Source organism: Puntigrus tetrazona, chromosome 3, assembly GCF_018831695.1.
Source record: "Puntigrus tetrazona isolate hp1 chromosome 3, ASM1883169v1, whole genome shotgun sequence".
In the NCBI taxonomy this organism is placed as follows: domain Eukaryota; kingdom Metazoa; phylum Chordata; class Actinopteri; order Cypriniformes; family Cyprinidae; genus Puntigrus; species Puntigrus tetrazona.
In genome coordinates this window covers 20,666,742-20,686,128 of record NC_056701.1, presented here as the reverse complement: position 1 = coordinate 20,686,128, position 19,387 = coordinate 20,666,742, and the positions used below count along the sequence as shown (strand labels likewise).

Here is a 19,387-nt window from a genome sequence, read left to right as displayed (position 1 = left end):
TTTCGCAAAACTTCAAAATTCGAAATTACAGGTCGCGTGGCGTATGTCGTTAACCGTTTAAAGGTGCTTTGAAGTCCTTTGAAGAAAAATCTTACCAAAATCCGTTGTCGTGATTTATCGCGAGAGGCTAAAGGTTACGTTTTAGTCGGATAGCATCGGTTTTTATCTACACTTATATGATATCTGTAATGGAAACGCAGACGTTTAAACCCTAGTAAGCTATACTTGGGGACAGGGACAGCTTAGCCTTAAAAGTCTCCTCACAAAATCAAGCAGATATTCTACCCTGCTTGTTTTCTGAAGTTGGCACAGGACGTTAGACTAATAAACACCTACAACACCAAACACCTACAATCTAGGCTAGGGCCTAAAACCCAAATGGTCAACAAATGGATAGTGGAAGGAAGTGCTTAACCTCAGGAGGTCAGACTAAATATTTATTTATTTTAAGTTTTTTGCATTTATTTATTCCGCAATGGCAAGTCAGCCTCCAGAACTCAACCCCGCTGAGCGTGTACTTCTCTCGCTGGAGACAAAACTAAAGGCACAAAGACCCACAAACACACAACCGAAGTCAGTTTTTAATCTGGATTGTAATTATATTCTGGTGGCATACAGAGCCAGAATTGTGAAAATTGTATTAGTGTCCAAATATATGGAACTAACTACACACACACACAGACAGACAGACAGACAGACACACACACACAGACAGACACACACACGGGCAACATTGTTCTTGCTAGTGGAATGAATCCTGATAACATTAAATAGACAACTGAAAACCTATCTTGTCTGAGAGCACTTAACTTCTCTATGGTTTCACTTCTCCTTGATGCCTCCCTATTATAGCTTGCACTAAAACTTTCTATTACAAGCACTTTTAGTCTCTTTTTTTAGTATTTTTGTGGTCCTTAAGTTGCAATAGATAAAAGCATCTACAAAATGAATAAATGTAATCAACACAAAAAAAATATATATATATATATATATATATATATATATATATATATATATATATATATATATATATATATATATATATATACATACATACATACATACATACATATATATATATATATATATTTTTTTTTTTTAGAAATCAATAATTACGCCTAATGTAATTCATTTATTAAACCAATCTATGGCTCAAGCTCTCTCAGCACCTCTCTAATATTTGTACTAATATTTACTACTAATATGGTAGTAATATAATGCTTCAGTGACAGCTTTACTGACTGCCAGTATAAACACAATTATGCTGGATAAACTTTGTCAGACACCCTGAGATATGACAGGAGAATACTCTAATTCATGCCGTGGATGTTTTTGACACTCCTTGGCAATCCTGGACAGGTTCTGTAATGTAATCACGCATGAGATCACTAGGCCAGAGTAAATAAATGGGTGGAGCGGTTAGACTGGCCTGGTTTGGTAAAGCAATCATCCACAGGTTCTAGCTGCTACATGTTTATCCAAAACAATCCCCAAATGGTGAGTCGCTGAGACTGGAAGTCAGCTTAAGATTTAAATGAGAGTTGCTTTTTGTAGCACAGTTGTGACAAAATTAAATAAATAAAAAAATTACATATATAATGCATGTTATTAGGGTCTTTTCAGACTGGGTGACTATTCAGTGACTGTTCAAGAAGTCAGGTTCAAAATAATTATAATCCCTGTAATTGATTTTGACCATGAAGTCAAACAGCTGTTGAACATTTTTAAGTGGCCCCGAAAGCATTTGGCTCAGCTTCAGACTGAATAGGTCAATGATTCATCCAACACCCATGCAAACTATCTGTTTCTGATTGAACAGAAAATTACAGGGTTTCAGAGATTTCACAACCCATTCCCAAGCACTGCACATTAACAAATCCACAGACTGGAAGCCCTTTCCAATATTACGCCAGCAGCTTTCACATTGAATTTGACTTCCACGTAGTCATTCTGCAGAGGTCGTGCAGTGGGCGCAGTTGCACATCTTGGCGTACAACTGATAAATACTGCAAATCCAGCTTTGCTGAGGAGCTGGAAGGAAAACACAGTCACAGATATGCAACCTGGATAAGTCTTGTATGCGGGAACATCCCGCCCACTGGTCGAACGTGTGACAACAGAAAAAAAAAACACTGCTTTTCCCACATTTGAGAGCATTCAGTAAGTTCAGGTCTAATAATCAACCTGAAAATTCCTATTTTTATTCACATGCAAGAAAACACTGCGGTCTTGCATTGGTTGTTCTTTAATACAGACCAGATGCAAGTAAACAAAGCCTGTTATTATATCATTTTATAACATAAAATATTATATTATTTTATAATGGAGGTTATGTTATTTCAGTATATTGAATACATTTATTGAATATGTTTTTTATAATTTAAAATGTTAGCTTTTTTTAAATAATCCTATTCCAACTATTACTTCTCAGATGTATTTTTTGTAAGCTTTTTTTTTTTATGTACTATCATCGCATATATTTTTAAATTCAAAATATAATGCTCACTATTTTCTAATATTTCTAATTCGCTTTATTTCGTATAATTCAGTAAAAAAAAAGGGGATATTCAAACCTTTTTAGACAGCATCTGTAAACATTAAGCTATTTAAAAAAAGACCAATAAAGCAGACGACACAATGTATTAATAACCAATAGTATTTAATGATCGCTCCAAGTTCTGCCCTGTACCCCTGAACTAGCTCCGTCCCCTCGAGAGAGTTCTTTCTCACAAACAGTAAAACAGGATCAGGCAATCAGCCGTATCACCAGACCTAAACATATATGACTGTGTGTAATTTATGAACGCATTTGTGTCTGTGTGTTTCTATGTGGAGGCACAAGACTTAATTAAATCAATGAAAAATAAAATCTAACTTCATCTCATTTTGCAACGTTAGATTCTGTCCAAAGACACAATGAGAAACAAGAACATACTTGTGGGAGGGGTCAGTTAGTGTCGCTAAAACTAAAAGAATATGCTTCCTAAAAATGCATTTTCATAACAGCATAAAGCAAAGAACAAAAACAGAAGGAAAAAATAAAAAATAAAAATAAAAACACTCAAGTCAAACAGCACCACCTACTGGTAGAGCTCAGCTTTGGTCATAGAACAGGGGTGAAAAGACAAACGCCTCCAGAGACAAACGTCTGGGCTAGACATCTCCCACACAGTACAAACATCTGATTCCCAGCATAGAAGATCAGCTAACCTAGAGGTCCTGATGCTGATTTGGCCTCAGCGATTATTGTGAGAATTGACAGCAGTTCAAAAAAGGCGTTAAAACTAGGGTTAACTATTGTCGAAAATGAACCCACTGACAGTATTGCTTCCAAAAGTTCATAGATCCGTTCCAGAGGCAAAAAAACGATAGGAGAGAGAGAGAGAGAGAGAGAGAGAGAAAGATGGGCCAGGACAGGCTTTGTGTCAGTATGGAGCGTCTCCACATTCTTTAGGAATATTGTACACTTGAATGCACATTAGTATGAGCGGGCTTCTCCCTTCAGCTGTGTTGCCATGTAAGAAAACAAATCAAGCTGACCTCGTTATAAATGTGTGTTTATATGTGTGTGTGTGTGTGCGCGCATGTGTTTGTGGGGTGCAGGGCATATACCAGTCTCTTCCATCGGTCTGAGTCGTTGCGGTTCGCTCCTCACAGGTAACGCGTCCACTCACTCTGGCTCGCTCGTGGGGCGCTTTTTAGCCCCCTCCCATCCCAAAAATAGAATAAAACGAAACGGATCAAGCCTCCAGATGCCTGGGAGAGGAATAAGGGTGGAGGGGGATGCGTTTTGCCTCCATCCCTCTCTTACCCTTTCCTCCGGCCCCCTTGCTCGGCAGGTAAGGGGCATGAGACCCCTTCCAGCGCACTGCAGAGAGGGGCGGGGCTAAATGCGAACGCCCCACGCCGCCTGCTCAGGTCAAATCTAGCGAGGATGGGCGGGGCTCTCAATTTGAGGCGCTGCTGTTGGAGGAGCTGGAGGTGGAGGCGACGGCCATGCTGGAGTTCCCGGTGGCGGCCACTGATTTGCGTATGTGCGGGAGGAGGTAGGGATCACTGGCCAGCTGGTGAACGTCAATGCGATCCTCCTTACGGTACACCAAACATCTGCGGATGAAGGCCTGAGGGGGACGAAGAAACTCGTTAGAACGCGTTCAGTGCATGTTCAGGTAGAAGAGCGTCAACAGCCTTGCGTGGAAGTAGTTCAGATTAATCTAAAAATCGTACAGAACCTAGGTTTTATATTAAAGGGAGGCCGTATTTCTCCATGAGCAAATATTAGCCAATCTGACTCACCAAGCGACAGTCATTATTATGACAAGTCTCCTAGCAACAAAAAAACCACATTAATGACAAAATCCCACAACCTTTACTGTGCCACTGAGAACAGGAAAGTGAGCAGTGCACAGGATTTAGTGTCCAGCAAGTTGCTCGCTAAAAGATTAATATAGCAACAAATGCAAACCAAGACATTGAGTTTTTTTTGTTTACAGTCATCAGAAATGCAATTACATTTGATGAGATAAAAATCAATCCCATTTATTATGCTGAGCTTTTGTTTTCCTGAAAGAAAGTTTAAAAGTCAAAGCAAGCAATTTTAATAATTAAGCAATAATTGGCCACCCAAAATTATCATCCCGAAAAAAAAAAAAAAAAATTGGTTATCGTCCGAAAACATGAACTGAAAATAGTCTATATAATACAATATAATAAATGCCTCACCCTTGTCATTGTGTGGTTTGACACTCTGCTCAGTATTCTGTTCAATGAATGTGCTTCTGCTCATATTGTGTCCTACCGCTCATGCTCAGAGTCCGCTCAAATAACGTGCCAACAGGCCTTTTCTATGTATTATACTTGTTCCTGTTTGTAATAATGCTACTGTGTTGTAACATACTGTAGTACAGCTGACGCGACCCTCTCGTGATGCCATGCTCTGCTCATGTGCTCTAATAACAACTTGAATTATAATTATATATTATTTGGACAATTTGTAAAAAAAAAAAAAAAAAAAAAAAAAAAAAAAAAAAAAAAAAAAAAGTTGTATCTGATTCTGTTGCATGGAAATGAATAAAAATAAATGTATTGCTATTAAAATTAAGGTAACAATTTACAATAAAGGTTCAATGTGTTAACTAACATGAAAGAACAACACATTTATATAAACAGTATTTTTTAACCTGTCTGGGTCACCATTAACTTCCGTTGTATTTTTTTACCCCTACTCGAGAGCAAGTAAATGATAACCCAATTTTTGGATAAAAGATTCCTTTAAAAACTGCTTAATCAACCATTGATAGCTTTAATCAGTTATATCCCTGATCAACAATTCATCTGTTATTTGCTTCCCTAATTTACACTGTATAAGACTGTTTGATTTTAACAGTGAAAGAAGGTAAAAATGTTACAGTAAAACATGCTAACAGTAAGTTTCCACATTTTACAGTAAATAGTTACATTAAAAATACTGTTACAATTAGTGTTTGAGTCATTGAATCATTTACATATTTAATCATTATCATATGAGGTTTTCTTATGATCAGTTGTGTACATTAGAGGTTCACCTTGCATTTTATGTTAAATTAACGTTTACTGACATGAATGACACTCCACACCTACTATACATAAAATATTTGGAAAAGCTGTTTATGATGAGCTTTGGTTCATCATAAGACGTCTGTTTGTGGTGGTTGTCAGTGTATCCTAGTGGTACAAAATGGATATTATTATTTCAGTAAGTTGGAAAATTTTTACATCAGTTACCTTAGCCTCTGGTGAGACTCCTGGTTTGGGAGGAAACTGCACCTCTGTGGCTTTGAGAATAGTGTTCTCCTGAAGGATGTCCTGCTGCGATTGATTATGACCAAACGGCTGTGTGGTAAAAAAAAGAGAATAAAAAGATGAGGAAATAAAGGTACTAAAATCTCAGAGGATAGTGACTACACAGCTAGTGTTGTGTACGTGTGTTTACCTTCTTCCCATAGAGGCACTGGTAGAAGATGACCCCAACAGACCAAACGTCCACTTTGTTGGAGATCTTAGGTGGCTCTTTTCCAACCACAAAGCATTCTGGGGGAAGATACCTGGAGAACAACAAGGCGAGGATTTTGCAATTTGGATTTTGCTACTATATCCAGACTTCCAGAACATAAACTACATCAGTTTTGTGTTGAAGGAGATTACAGTTCATCTGATCAAACTCAAGAAATATACAAATGCCATCAAAGTAACAGGCCACTCACCAGTATGTCCCCGCCCCCTGTGATGTCAGCTCCATGCCGTCCACCCCATAGTTGTCGTCGTCCATGATCTTGGACAGCCCAAAGTCTGTGATTTTTATTTCTCCGCATGCTGTGCCATTCACCAGCAGGATGTTACCTGGTCAAACACAAAAATCAGGTGTTCAGCAGACCTCTCGATACTTCTGTGCTGGGCCGAGCTTGAGATGCATCTCATACCTGGTTTGAGGTCGTAATGGATGATTGGTGGCCGGATCTCATTTAAGTACTTGAGGGCATTGACGACCTGCATGATGATGGATCGGGCCTCTTTCTCTGACATTAGCTTGTGCTGCTTCAGGTAGAAATCCAGATCGTTCCCCTCACAGTACTCCAGAACAGTGCAGAATCTAGAAACAATCCCAAATAAAACATGACCTCTTTTGTCTCTCCACTTTTAAGTATGAAGTAAAACAAAACTGAATGTGTTGGTTGCAAAACTTTCCAATTTAACAACACAAAATTAGGGAAAAACTAGAAGCTTGAAAGAGGTTTCAAATCAGAGACAATCATTTGTAAATTGTTCATATTTAAATAAGAGCAAGTTTACTCACGAGTCGGTATCCAGAGAGAAGTAGTCATACAGTTTGACTATTCTAGGATGGTCCAGCTCTTTATGGATCCTATATTCTCGACAGGCATGCCTATAAAACATTCAATGACCATCAATCTTAATTCAACACACAGTCCAACAAACTTTGCCTTGACAATCATGTAACTTTTCCCCTAGTTCCTTTTTGATTTAGAACAGCAAAAACCGAAGTGAAAATACCTACACCAACTGAAAAGCATGCCTGCAAACGTTCTGTGCACATACACAGCAGAAATTAATCCAGCATTGCTTATTGGAAATAAAGGAAAACAGAAGATAGCAACTTGAATTAACTTTATTATATGCGCAAATGAGCACATTTAGATGATTCAAAAACGTTTATAGGAATATTTTGCAAACTGATGTACGTTTTACAATTTCCAGTCTGGTTCAGGAAGATTAATGCATTTTGGGAAAAAACAAGCACACTTGGCTCCTAATGTTAAATTGAAACATACATTAGTCTATAAAAAAAAACCTGTTGTTGTGGCTTGTAAAAAGACAAACTAGGAACTGGCTTAAAAGACATCAATTTGAATTATAAACCGTAATTTCAGATTATTGAAGAAATATCGGTGATGGAAGAACTTAATCAGCTAAGTAAACTGTAAGTGTTATTGAAAAGGTAAGCACCACTTTGGCTTCAATGTTGTTTTGTGTGGGAGAAATTATTTATTTATATGGCTTTCTTTTCTTTTCTCCCTTTCTCTCCTTAATTATGGATATGAACCAACTCCTTATGTATAGGTGTTTTTGTTTTTTGTTGTTTTTTTGCAATTCTACACACCGAGATGTATATGACCACATCTGTATGTGCTGTACAGCATAAACTTGATATGCATGTTTTATATCTTTATTTTTGTGTCAATATTACTATTTTTTTTACGTATTGTTAATTCTGTATATTAAAAAAAAATGTAAAAAGCTGGAAAAGGTGTTTGTGCTCACTTGTGATAGTTCTCTTTCTTCTCATCTCTCCAGTTCTTATTAAGCTGGTGAATTTTTACAGCCACGTACCTCTGCTCGGTCAAATCAAAGGCCTAGAGAAACAGAAAAGAAAAGACTTATAGCAACAACAATCAAACTAACCATATGCCACAACGGTTGACTACTTGATTAGTGAAGATGACCAATTTCTAATTACAAAGTACAAAGTATGCATCCTATTTAAAGGTCCCATGACACAGGTGTGCCAGTCACCCCAAACACTACCTGATTAGGAAAATATGTAGATTTGTACATCCCTAAATGAAAACACACAGTCTTTCCGATCACAGATGTGTTACCTTGTAAACCTCACTGAAGCCTCCTCTGCCCAGCAGATGCAAGAGCAAGTAACGGTCATTTAGCGTGGGATGATCTTTAAACCTAACAGTTGGAGAGACAATCGCACAATCATTTAAATCCAACACCTTCACCACAATTTTTTTTTACCTCTGAACAAAAAAACCCAAAAATCCTCTAAAAATAAACTCCGTACTCAAACCAAAAAAAGGCACAAGTGTGGAAATAAACTTTGAAAGTGCATACTGGGAGTTATCTTCATTGTGGATTCTTTTGAGCTCTCGGATGTGAAGGTTACGCACACGCTCCAACCGTTCCAGCTCCACTTGAATCTCTGCTTCCTCCTGCCACACACACACACACACACACAACATTAAGACCCGTTTCCATGACAACACAAATTTAACCACACAGATGGGACGATTTGATTACCTTCTTTAGGTGTCCGAGTCTCAATTTGAAGATTTCTTCTTGCTCATGGTATTCTGCTAAAGATAACCTGTGCGGACGTGCACAAAATTAGGACAAAATCCAGTTAAAATGAATTTCTAAACTATTCAAAGCCTGACATGACAGAAGAACTTACATCTCGTTCTCTGCGCCGTTGCTCTTGCTTTTGCGTTTGTTGGGTTCTAGGCTGGGAGGAGGAGTTTGACTGGCGTTGGGCGGTTTCTTCTTCATCAGCAGTTTCCTCTGTCTTTCTATGTCCTCTCTCTGCCCATTGACTCTCTCTTGTTGTCTATACAAAGACACAATCATTATTATCATCATCTTTAACTTTATGTATTGTTAAAATACAGTACTGTAATACTATTATTTTCCTATCTCTTTTCCAGCGCACTGGCCAACTAATAAGATGCATTTGCTCATGCAAAGAGCTGCCACTGCCGTTACATAAAACTATGACTTGGTGGTCCTCCTAAACATGTTGCTAAGCAAAAGAAAGTAGCAGAGGAAGAATCTGGAACAGGCTACATTGTCTGTGTAATGCTGTTGGTGTTGTTTGATAAAACACAGCAGAGAACACAAATATCTGTAAATTGTGTTTAATTGTGTCAGCCAGTCTACTGTTTTTTTTTAAATCAGATTGAATTATCATACATACAGGGTTGGAAATAAATCAAATCAAATCTTTTCTTTTTTTTTAATCTAGACAAAACATGAGGATGCTTTTTAGCCAACAGTAATATTGTTAGTGCCTTATTTTTCTTATGATTTGGAAAGCATGAAGAGATTTGCATAATTTAATCAAATAATTGCATAATTTACTATGTGAAATGTCACGGAAGTTCTCAAACTTTGAATAAGCAAAAGTAGGTCATTAAACTTAAATCAAAATCAGAAAAGTATGTAAAATCCAGAGATAAATCCACATATTACTTGAGGTAATTTGCTCAATCCATTCCACTGTTTGCCAGCAGCAGAACAAGTGCTGGTGGGTTTAGGTGGTCTATTGTAGTTGGCCTCGAGTGTGTGTATTTTAGTTTAAGTGGAGTGGTTTCACTGTACAAAAATGCCACCTAACCGGTTTTGAAAATATAGTGTTTACCAAGTTGTTTGTTAGTGTTTTCTTTCAGTTCAAATACAACAAAAAGGGATCTAAGTAACATCAATTTCCTTAAAAATGTTAAAAATGACAGAATAAATCATGTGTATACCAACTTAACGTTAGAAAGATCTGTAGGTCGGAGCACATGTGAGCACCCAGCAAGATCCTGAAAGCAGCACATTCATTCATCATCAGAACTAAACACGGTCTTGAATGAGTCTTTCATGGCTAGCTCTCCACAAGCACATGTGTGGAGTGAAACGGACCATATTCTGTCAGCGCGTGTTAAGTGTGTGTGTGTGTGAGTAGACTCTGATGTCTGAGAGTGTGTGGATGTGCAGCTCACGTACTTGACTAGATTTTGAAAGGCGTAGCCATCTGTCCACTGCTCGGTAAATGAGGCTCCGTGCCGTACGGTGGTGAAATGGCCCAGACGTAGCCGGTCCTGCATGCTCTTTTCTCTGCATGCGATCTTCTCCTGCTTGGACTAAAACCGTACCCGCAATTCAGCAATTAAAGAAACACTACCATGGACATGTAATACATTTGTGAAAAAATAAAAAATAAAATAAAACCTACACATCGATCATCATCATTATAAAAACCAGCACACTGCATATACTCTGAACTTAACTTACCTTTTCAATTAGCAGTTTCTTACTCATGGTCACACATTTATTAAGTCGTTCTTTACATCGTTCCAGCATCTTCTGCTGCTCATCGATCTGTCTGCGCAGGTCACAGTTTACCTGCGGCACACAAAAACACCAACATGTTCAAGTCTGGGCATCATATAATAGGTGTCAGTCATTTTTCTTTCAAGTCTCCAGTTTTCACAGATCACATTATCCTTCAGAAATCATTCTAATATGTTGATTTGGTGCTCACGAAACAGGTCTTATTATTATAAATACCGTAAACAGATGTGCTGCTAAATATTTCTCATGGAAACTGTGATTTTTTTTTTTTTTTTTTTTTTTTTCAGGATGCTTTATTGAATAGAAAGTTCAAAATAATGTTTACTTGAACTTTTGACCAGAAGTGCAGATCTCACAGGCACTATTCTCAAAAAAAGTTTCAATATTGATGTGAACAAAGTCATACCCTAAGCAGGTCGTCAATACGTCCTTCTTTCTTCTCCAGGTCCGAGCTTTTACTGCTCTCCAGCGCTGCTAACTTCTCCATTGTCAGCTCGGACTGAGACAGAGCAAATGAAAGCGGATGTAAAAGTTAGCATCCGCAAAGGTCCAGACAGCGAGTGCGTTTTTTTGTAGTGCATTACCTGTGTGGCTCGGTGCTGAGTGTGTGTAGAAGCTGGCTTGTGGGAACAGGAGGAGTGGGAGTGGTCTGCGTTTACTGAGCTAATGGAGGAGGGGCTTCCTTGCTGCACCTGTCAATCAAAACCAAAATCACATTTCCATCAGCAAAACATGCAACGAAAGTGGTCACTGTTAACAAGAGTGCCACTGTGCACTTCTGCCAGTCCTCTGCACTGCTACTCTAGAATCATGTTTTATTATAATAATAATAATAATAATAATAATAATAAATAATAAATAATAATAATAATTGCTGCTACTGCAACAGTAAATGAACACAAACATAATTATAACTTCTACGATTATAATGCTTGTACTGGACTGCGTATACACAGCTACAGCAATTTGCAATGTGCACTACATGTTTCCATAACCTCTGATAATCCCTATTGTTTTAAAATGATCTTTAGTTTGTTTTTTTTGTTTGTTTTTTTAAGGAGGAATATTCACAGTGCTATTTTTACAGAATTTGCACAGAACAAACTGAACATTACACTTTTGTAAGTAGTGGAAATTACATAATACTGATCACCAAAAAGCGAAAAAACTCGGTAATCATTCACTTGAGACTAGGAGTCTAAATCTTTAAACCGCAAACTTAAATATACATAAGTAAATCAAAGCCCATAAAACAAGATATTTAATCCAAGTTAAATGATTGCTCTACAGGATGAACATATGAAATTTAGGTTTTTTATTTAGTTAAATTGCGGCCTGTGGATGAATTTTAATCAGCCCGCAGCATGTTTATTAAAATGTATTATAAATGCATAATTTATAAAAGGTGCAGATTCACAATGTAACCACAAGATGACAGCAATAAATTTTAGACCAGATGCAGCAGTAAAAAGCAAGTAATTACAATTGATAACCATATGCATTTTCGCGCAAGCTCAGAACAAATGCATTTACTGTGGATCACGCAGCTACTACACAACATGTGGGAAGCGTTTGAGTTTGGAGCAGAGGTTTCCAGATAAACCAGATTTTAAAAGACATTCAACAACACTGTAAGAAACAGTAAGAATACTTCTTAATCCACAAACCACCAACATTTACAATGGATTTACTGTAGTAACAGTAACTGTGGTATTGTGACAGAAATGTAAGAGATATATATATATATATATATATATATATATAATATTATATGTAAAGTAAAGTAAGGAGTTATGAAATATAGGCCAAATTATAGATATTTTTGATAAGCAGTTTTGTGCTTTTATTGAATCAATATGAAATGTGTTAATGGACAAAGTCAATCTATGTTATAATTATTAATATGCTTTACATAAAAAAAAGGTAGGCCTATTTAATGATTTTTACATCCTCAACAAAACTCAAACTACTGTCATATATATACAGAGCCAAACTTTTCCTAAAGAGATTTGGATTCGTCAAAATGGACACACTGAGGGGCCAGATGCTTCTCCATATATATGTATGTATTGTGACAAGTGTCCCAAAGAGTAATCAGCATCGCCTTGGAAACCAGCAGGGGACACCTGGCCGCACTCATCACAGGCTTATCAGCCACACCTGCAGTTCACCAAGGGCCGCCTTTATAAGCCGCGTGAGCCATGCAACGGGAAGAGACTGTGCATTAACGCCACTTTCTTGTCTTTCCCTAGACAGCAGCGTGTGACCGATCAGCCCACAGGAGCACAGAAAAGATGGGAGAGGACACTCACAGCACCAGAGCCCCTATTAAATTACCATTGTTAAACTACACTTTAAATAAACCCACCCTCCTGGGCACTTGTTTTGAGCTCTCCTTATGTGATTCTTCAAACGTCTCATATATATATATATATATATATATATATATATATATATATATATATATATATATATATATATATATATATATATATATATATATATATATGACAGTAGTTTGAGTTGGCAGTAGCAGTACCTTGAGTTTTGTTGAGGATGTAAAAATTATTAAATAGGCCTACCTTTCTCAATGTAAAGCATATTAATAATTATAAACAGATTGACTTTGTCCATTAACATTTCATATTGATTAAAAAGCACAAAACTGCTTATCAAAAATATCTATAATGTGGCCTATATTTCATTAGAAAACACACACGTACATACATAAATACATTTGCGTGTGATGTACGAACTGTTCTTGTGCTTGATGCACGTGTTCACTACATGTTTCTGTATTTACTTCATTACGCGATGCATGATTAAGCCCCTTCTGAAATATGAATTCATTTCAAAAATCTATATGACATTTCTAGATCTTTTATGTTTAGTTACATGGACCTTTATTGGAAGCAAAGAAACATCAGGTTTCATTACAACATGATGATGAGTATATAACAATTCTCATATTTGGGTGAACTATCCCTGTAATAGTTATATCAACAAGAGGTAACGAGGACTGGCAGTAGAAAGAGACTCACGGCAGCAGGAGGGTTTGAGAGAGAGTGCTGTGGAGAGGACCGTGCCACTGGAGGAATGCCACGAGCAGGACTGGTACCAGTACCACTACCCCCTGCAAACTACACACAAACAAACTACTTTGAAGTTAAAATAGAAAAAATAAGCATGAAAAATAAATTTAACCCAGAATGGGAATCAAATGGATACTAATAACAGAACGAATGAACTACATGTGCCTACCTCAAAATAATCACTAATTTTATGTCCTCTCCCTCCTCCTTTGCCTAGGGAAAAAATTAAATAACAAAAAAATCAGAGCCACAGTCATTTTGAGAAACAACACTCTGAAGACGTAACGTACACCTGCTGAGAACCAGTGCGCTCAGCATCAATCACGTCACAGCGTTACTCACTCACCCTGGTTGTCAAAAGGGTCTCCTTTCCTTTTCCGTGTTCTCTGGTCATTAGATTTCTTCTCTGGGGTCTGAGTGGGAAGAGAGAGGGAGGGATAGAGAGAGAGAGAGAGTTTGTAAGCTGCCAGGCAAACGCAAGAATCCATGACATCACCTCATTCCACATCCCCATTCATTCCAGAAGTTTCCATTGAAACGTTAGAGGCTACGAGCTCATACAACCTGAAAGACTGGACCACTACAGCCAAAGCCTGCACAGACACAACAAACTCTGCATGTCTGCCCATTTTAAATCAACCGCACCTGGTTTAGTTTGCCATGTCTGGTAACGCCGTTTTGGAAAAACATGGTCTATTGTTCTTCAAATTCATTTTGTTTTCACTTGTGAAATAAATAAAGGGACTTTTCATAATTGTTATTTACACCATGTGTCTGTGCAATTTTAATAATCCAATTACATGAGAACAGGCAAGTGTACATCACGCCTATAATCATAAAGACAGAAACAAGACTATCAATATTTTTAAGATTTTTTTCCCCAGCTGATAAGCAATAGAAAGCATTGAAAGCCAGAATTTATCCAACTTTGAGCCATTGGACATCATAAATGCCGTATGCGGTTAGTATGAGCAGAACATCTCTATCATCTGCTGAAGGGGACTCTATTAAATGTATTGCTTTATAGATATGTAATTCTTGAAGTAAAGGAGCATTTTGTCTGGCGTACTGACCATCACGCTGTACTGTCTGTCTGAACCATGGCAGGCAGGGTCATTATTCCTGAAATTTTATCTGGCTAGAAATACAAACCTAACCTTTGTCTGACTGCAACACAAGTAAACAATTACAGATCTGCATTTCACTGATTAGCATCATCCAGAAGCCAAATATTAAAGAAAGGAGCCACTAAACCCAGAAGTGGAAAAAGAAAAAAAAAGCCTTTCTAAGCAGACGCCCTGGGTGAAATAAATAAAACATGGCGCCAACTACAACGTCTGAACACTGAGCTGGACCTCCCTGACTGTCAACGTGAAACACATCAGATGACAATTGCATCACCTACTCTAGACAGAACAGAAAAACTTTAGTGATTGAACAAGCGTTTGAGCTTCAGATGTGTACTAACCTCCAGCTCTTTGTCACTGAGGGAGCCCACGCTACATAAGCTCTGGTTAGACGACTCGTTGTGTCCAGAACCCTGCAGAGAGGAAGACAACAGATAACAGGATTTGCATTTCCTGAAGGATCAGTGCTAGTAGTCTTCAGTTCTGTGAAAATGCATAAAAGCCATTTTGTTGTTATATGTTTGTTTGTTTGTTTGTATGAAGCAGTAAATAGATAAATAATATTCAATAAACACATGCAATACATGTCATTCTAAATTTCATATGAATTTCTAAATTAAATCCGTTAACCTTGGAAATTGCATTCTTTAATTTAGCCACTGCTTTTATCTAATGGATTTTCACCTACAAATCAGCAAAAAAAAAAAAAAAAATCTTTTCCAGATCAAAGTGATGCCTGTCAGTCTCTCTTTCCCATTTCAAACACTAATTCCTCAAAAATTCTGCCCCTAATTCTCTTTCCTCTTTGTACGGTAACCTAGAGGTGAATTAATTATCTAAAACTGAAAAGTGTCACATGGTTTGAGTGAAGAAAAAAAAACAAAACAAATGTAGCTCTAGTCCTGTAAGAAAAGGTTGCATGTGTGCGCAGAACAGTTTTGCAATTTTTATCTTAGTTTTAAATGCATGTTATTAATGAGCCATTGGTAACTCAAATACGCTTGTGTAAATACAGCCTTCCTGCTCTGAGCTAAACATGCAGTGACATTCAGAGAGAATGTGACAGATGCTGGTCATTCTGGTCAGGTCAGGCTAAAACCCTCCACAATCCAATAACACAGCGATAAATGCCCCCGTGCTGCGCACCTACTGGTGGTTCTTTCAATCAATTCAGTGGAGAAAATTTCTCAAACCAAAACAAACAGATGCTGAGTAAAAGGTCCCCCTAAAAACATCCCATGTTGCCCGGACAGTGGAAGTGACAAATGAACATCATCTAACACTGAAAAACTGACAAACTGTTGTCCAAAACCTTTCCTCAAAGACAGATACTGCAAATGCTCATAGATATCGTGGGTCTTTCTAGAGGTTTCCAAAACTTGAAAAGTTTATCTAATAGGAAAAAAAAATTCACAGAAACGTCTAATCAATGAGAATGTTCTCATCTGGACACTTTTTTTAAAGAGCATTTAGAAATTGTTCTTATAGGAGACATATTATGCCCCATTTTACAAAATGTAATATAATTCTCTGGTGTCCCCAGAACGTGTGTACAGCTTCAGCTGAAAATACCCTACAGATAATTTATGATATTTTGAAAATGGCTATTCTGAGTGGAAGCAGAAACGCTCTGTTTTTCGTGTCCGTTTATTTAAATGCAAATGAGCTTTTGTTCCCCGGCCCCTTTTCCAGAATAGAGCTACGCCACTACAGCTCATACCTGCTAAAACATCCCTTTTGGTTCTGATCATTATGGTTTAATCCCACTGAAATCAAGCATTTTAAATCATATCTGTAACGGCATGCAAGTACTGAACTAAGTTTTAATTCACATTAACGTTTTACAAAAAAAATTACAAAAAGCGTGATTTACAAAAACAGTTGGTTATGTCTTGTGAAGGTAAACAGCTAGGGGAGATGTTTATTCTAGATCTGTGTGACAGCAGCAGCAATATAAAGTTTTATTCTCTTGTCTCCTGAGGCTAGGAATCTAAATAGTGTCCGGTGCTCAACTGTTATATTTTTGGATGCACAGACATCTTATTTCTCTCAAACTTTCACCATGGTGTTAGAACCCATGCCGTGAGATCACTAGTAAGAGTGAAATCAGACCTGACTTTTCTAGACAACTGAGTAAACATGCAACAATTTGAATAAATAACTTAGAAATGATTCTATAAGTTCTGTTTATATAAACCATGAACTCTGCCATCCAAATCACATATTTGTTACACAGCATTATATTTTGAACAAAACTACAGAGCATGCACATTGCCCAGGACTCATCCTTGAGAAGTGGAGAAAGCCACTTCTATAACATCACCAGAGCTACTGTGAATATAACAATCATTAAAATCAAAGTTAAACAATTAGTAAATTAACAGTAAAAGGAAAGCTGATAAATGTCTCCTCCACTGACCAGTTCGTAAGTTGTTAAAATCACATTCATATTTGTACAGTAAGAAGTAAAAATTAGTATGTAAAGAGATTATTTCAGGTCTACAGCACCCATTTCAATCAAATCGAAACTTCATCAATCTCAATCAAATTGATAAAGTTGTTTACGTCAAGGCTTTTCATTCTGACTGAGCCATCAATCAGATTACTAACAGATTGTTTGGGTGCAAACCCAAACCCTGCAGCTAAATCTCAATTTTTTTTATCCAAGAAGCTGTCGTTCTTAGCTGTCATAACTGTAATGACAAGCATGAGCATTTGCGGAAAACGGCAGAAACAACAGGTTGATTCAGACAACTGGGCAAAAGGAAGAGGAAAAAACTAACTTAACATGTAACTTAATGCATGCAAGCAGACAGGCCCAGGGCCTAGACAAACACACGAACGAGTGAAGACGACATACCAATGGATGAGGTCTAATGCGAGAATGTATGTGCAGGATTTACTGATTATCATAAACAAATAGAAACAGGGGCAGGAATACATCAGTTTGAGACCAGACAGACCTTGGCAACTCCAACTCCTGTAAAACGGGCCTCCAGAAGCTCCTGTCTGCGAGGATCCAAGCTGTGCAATTCCTCCATCATGGCTGTAAAAGAGAGGATAAGCGTGTGCATGACATTATGTAGCCATAGTGATGCTGACAGATTGATGGGACAGTAATGTGTGTGACATGTTGAGTCATGTGTCCCCAATACATGTTTTCGAGAGCATTCTGAGATTCATGACTCAGCCTCCCTACCACCACTCATTCAGTCATTAACTCACTCCCACCTGAAGCCATATCCTATAGATAACCTACAAGAAATACACCTTGATCATGCAAGATTTTCACAGATCGACTCATGTCAAAACACATGCAACACGTGACACGCAGTGCATTTTTACAAAGAAACATTGATTTTTAATCAGACACAGTTTCGACCAGAAAACAACTGCAATCAGTGCAAAAAAAAATCATCACACACTATAGTTAATATGGTCTACGAAAGTGGCTAAGGAGAAGGGAAAAACACATACATAGATGCTTAATGTTACGTTACCTGAACAACTCTGTATACTTCCTAACTGACAAACCAACCAAACTATGCAGTGTTATAACAACCACCGATTTGTGTGTTAGTTAAATCTCATCCGTTGCACGTCCGATATGATTTAAACACCTAATTCAATGGAGCTTGTAATAAAATGTTCTAGCATATTGCATATTATTTCAGGATTACATGATGAATTGGCCTGGTAATAAGTAATAAGTTGCCATTCTGGCTCCATCATTAGATGAATTAGATTGATTGAAATAACGGATAACTTACAAGAAAAATCGGAAGAAACGGCGTTTTAAAGGACGAACGGCTAGCAGAGGACCAAAACAAAAGAAACTGCATCTAAAAAACGTCTTCAGTATCTCTTTACCCCTGGGTTTTGCTTCTATTGTCTGTCGTTTCTACACTGCCATGCAAATTATTCTGCTAGCCTCCTTAAACCGCCACATTTGTCACTGTACCTGTTTTATCGGGGTCTTTTCTCCCTTTTGCCGTTTTATTTGATCTCTTTTCTTCGACCGTTCTCCTCCTCTGGTCTCCCGTCTCGCCCTTCCCGTCTCAGCCCGACATCTCAGCGCTAGGCCTTAGCCGAATCCCCGACCCTCGCCTGCGCTCGGTGCCTGCTGTATCGCTAGGGGACGCCAGCTCCGCGTCCTACCGTAGTCCGAGGACTGCGAGACCTCCGAGGCCTTGATCTCCCGAACCCGCCTTTCTCCGCTGGCCTTCTGCGATATCTATTTTCTACCAGATCTGAGGCATGTGGTACCTCGCCCCGGATCCGCACCTAACAATTTCCCATCCAAAAGGACGCGATCCGCTTCGAAGTCCGTTAACTGTTGCCTTGTTTTAAGATATTTTGTTTCTCTGTTTGTCTTCGCAGCTCTGGGTCAGCACCGAACCGGGATCAAGTCCTGGAATGATAAATCGGCTCTTTAAATTCCGTTCCACCCTAAAATCTTATTTTACAAAGATTAGTTGATGCAGATGAAAATGTCCTTTTCCAAATCACATTAGCGAAATCAGAATCGATTCGGTTCGGTTCTCATTTTTTGCAATGTAAACAATAATCGGTAAATCTCATATTTTCTCGTGAGATTGTGCAAGACATTTCTACCTTTCAACCACGCCCATTTCCACTAGCAAACACTTATCAATGAAAGGAAAAGTCAATTAAATGTTTTTTTCTGTGTTTTTATTATAGGGTTTAAACCAGTTCACATGTAGCTTTATTAAATAAAATATTGCCAACTAAACTGTGGCTAAGTTT

General features: G+C 37.9%; 1 protein-coding gene across 1 annotated transcript; it reads right to left on the bottom strand.

Annotated features, from left to right (window-relative positions):
• Positions 1-2,642: 2,642 nt before the first annotated feature.
• Positions 2,643-19,225, bottom strand: tlk2 (tousled-like kinase 2). The gene is made up of 21 exons (XM_043233758.1): positions 18,582-19,225; positions 17,584-17,666; positions 14,962-15,033; positions 13,840-13,906; positions 13,663-13,706; positions 13,443-13,541; positions 10,986-11,093; positions 10,808-10,900; positions 10,342-10,452; positions 10,054-10,190; positions 8,741-8,893; positions 8,587-8,653; positions 8,401-8,498; positions 8,157-8,238; positions 7,819-7,910; positions 6,833-6,922; positions 6,459-6,628; positions 6,243-6,378; positions 5,972-6,083; positions 5,764-5,871; positions 2,643-4,121 (listed from the first exon to the last, which is right to left on the bottom strand). Exons 2-21 carry the CDS (start codon positions 17,662-17,664, stop codon positions 3,948-3,950), a joined length of 2,094 nt encoding a protein of 697 aa, XP_043089693.1. The 5' UTR covers positions 17,665-17,666; positions 18,582-19,225; the 3' UTR covers positions 2,643-3,947.
• Between the last annotated feature and the right edge of the window lie 162 nt (positions 19,226-19,387).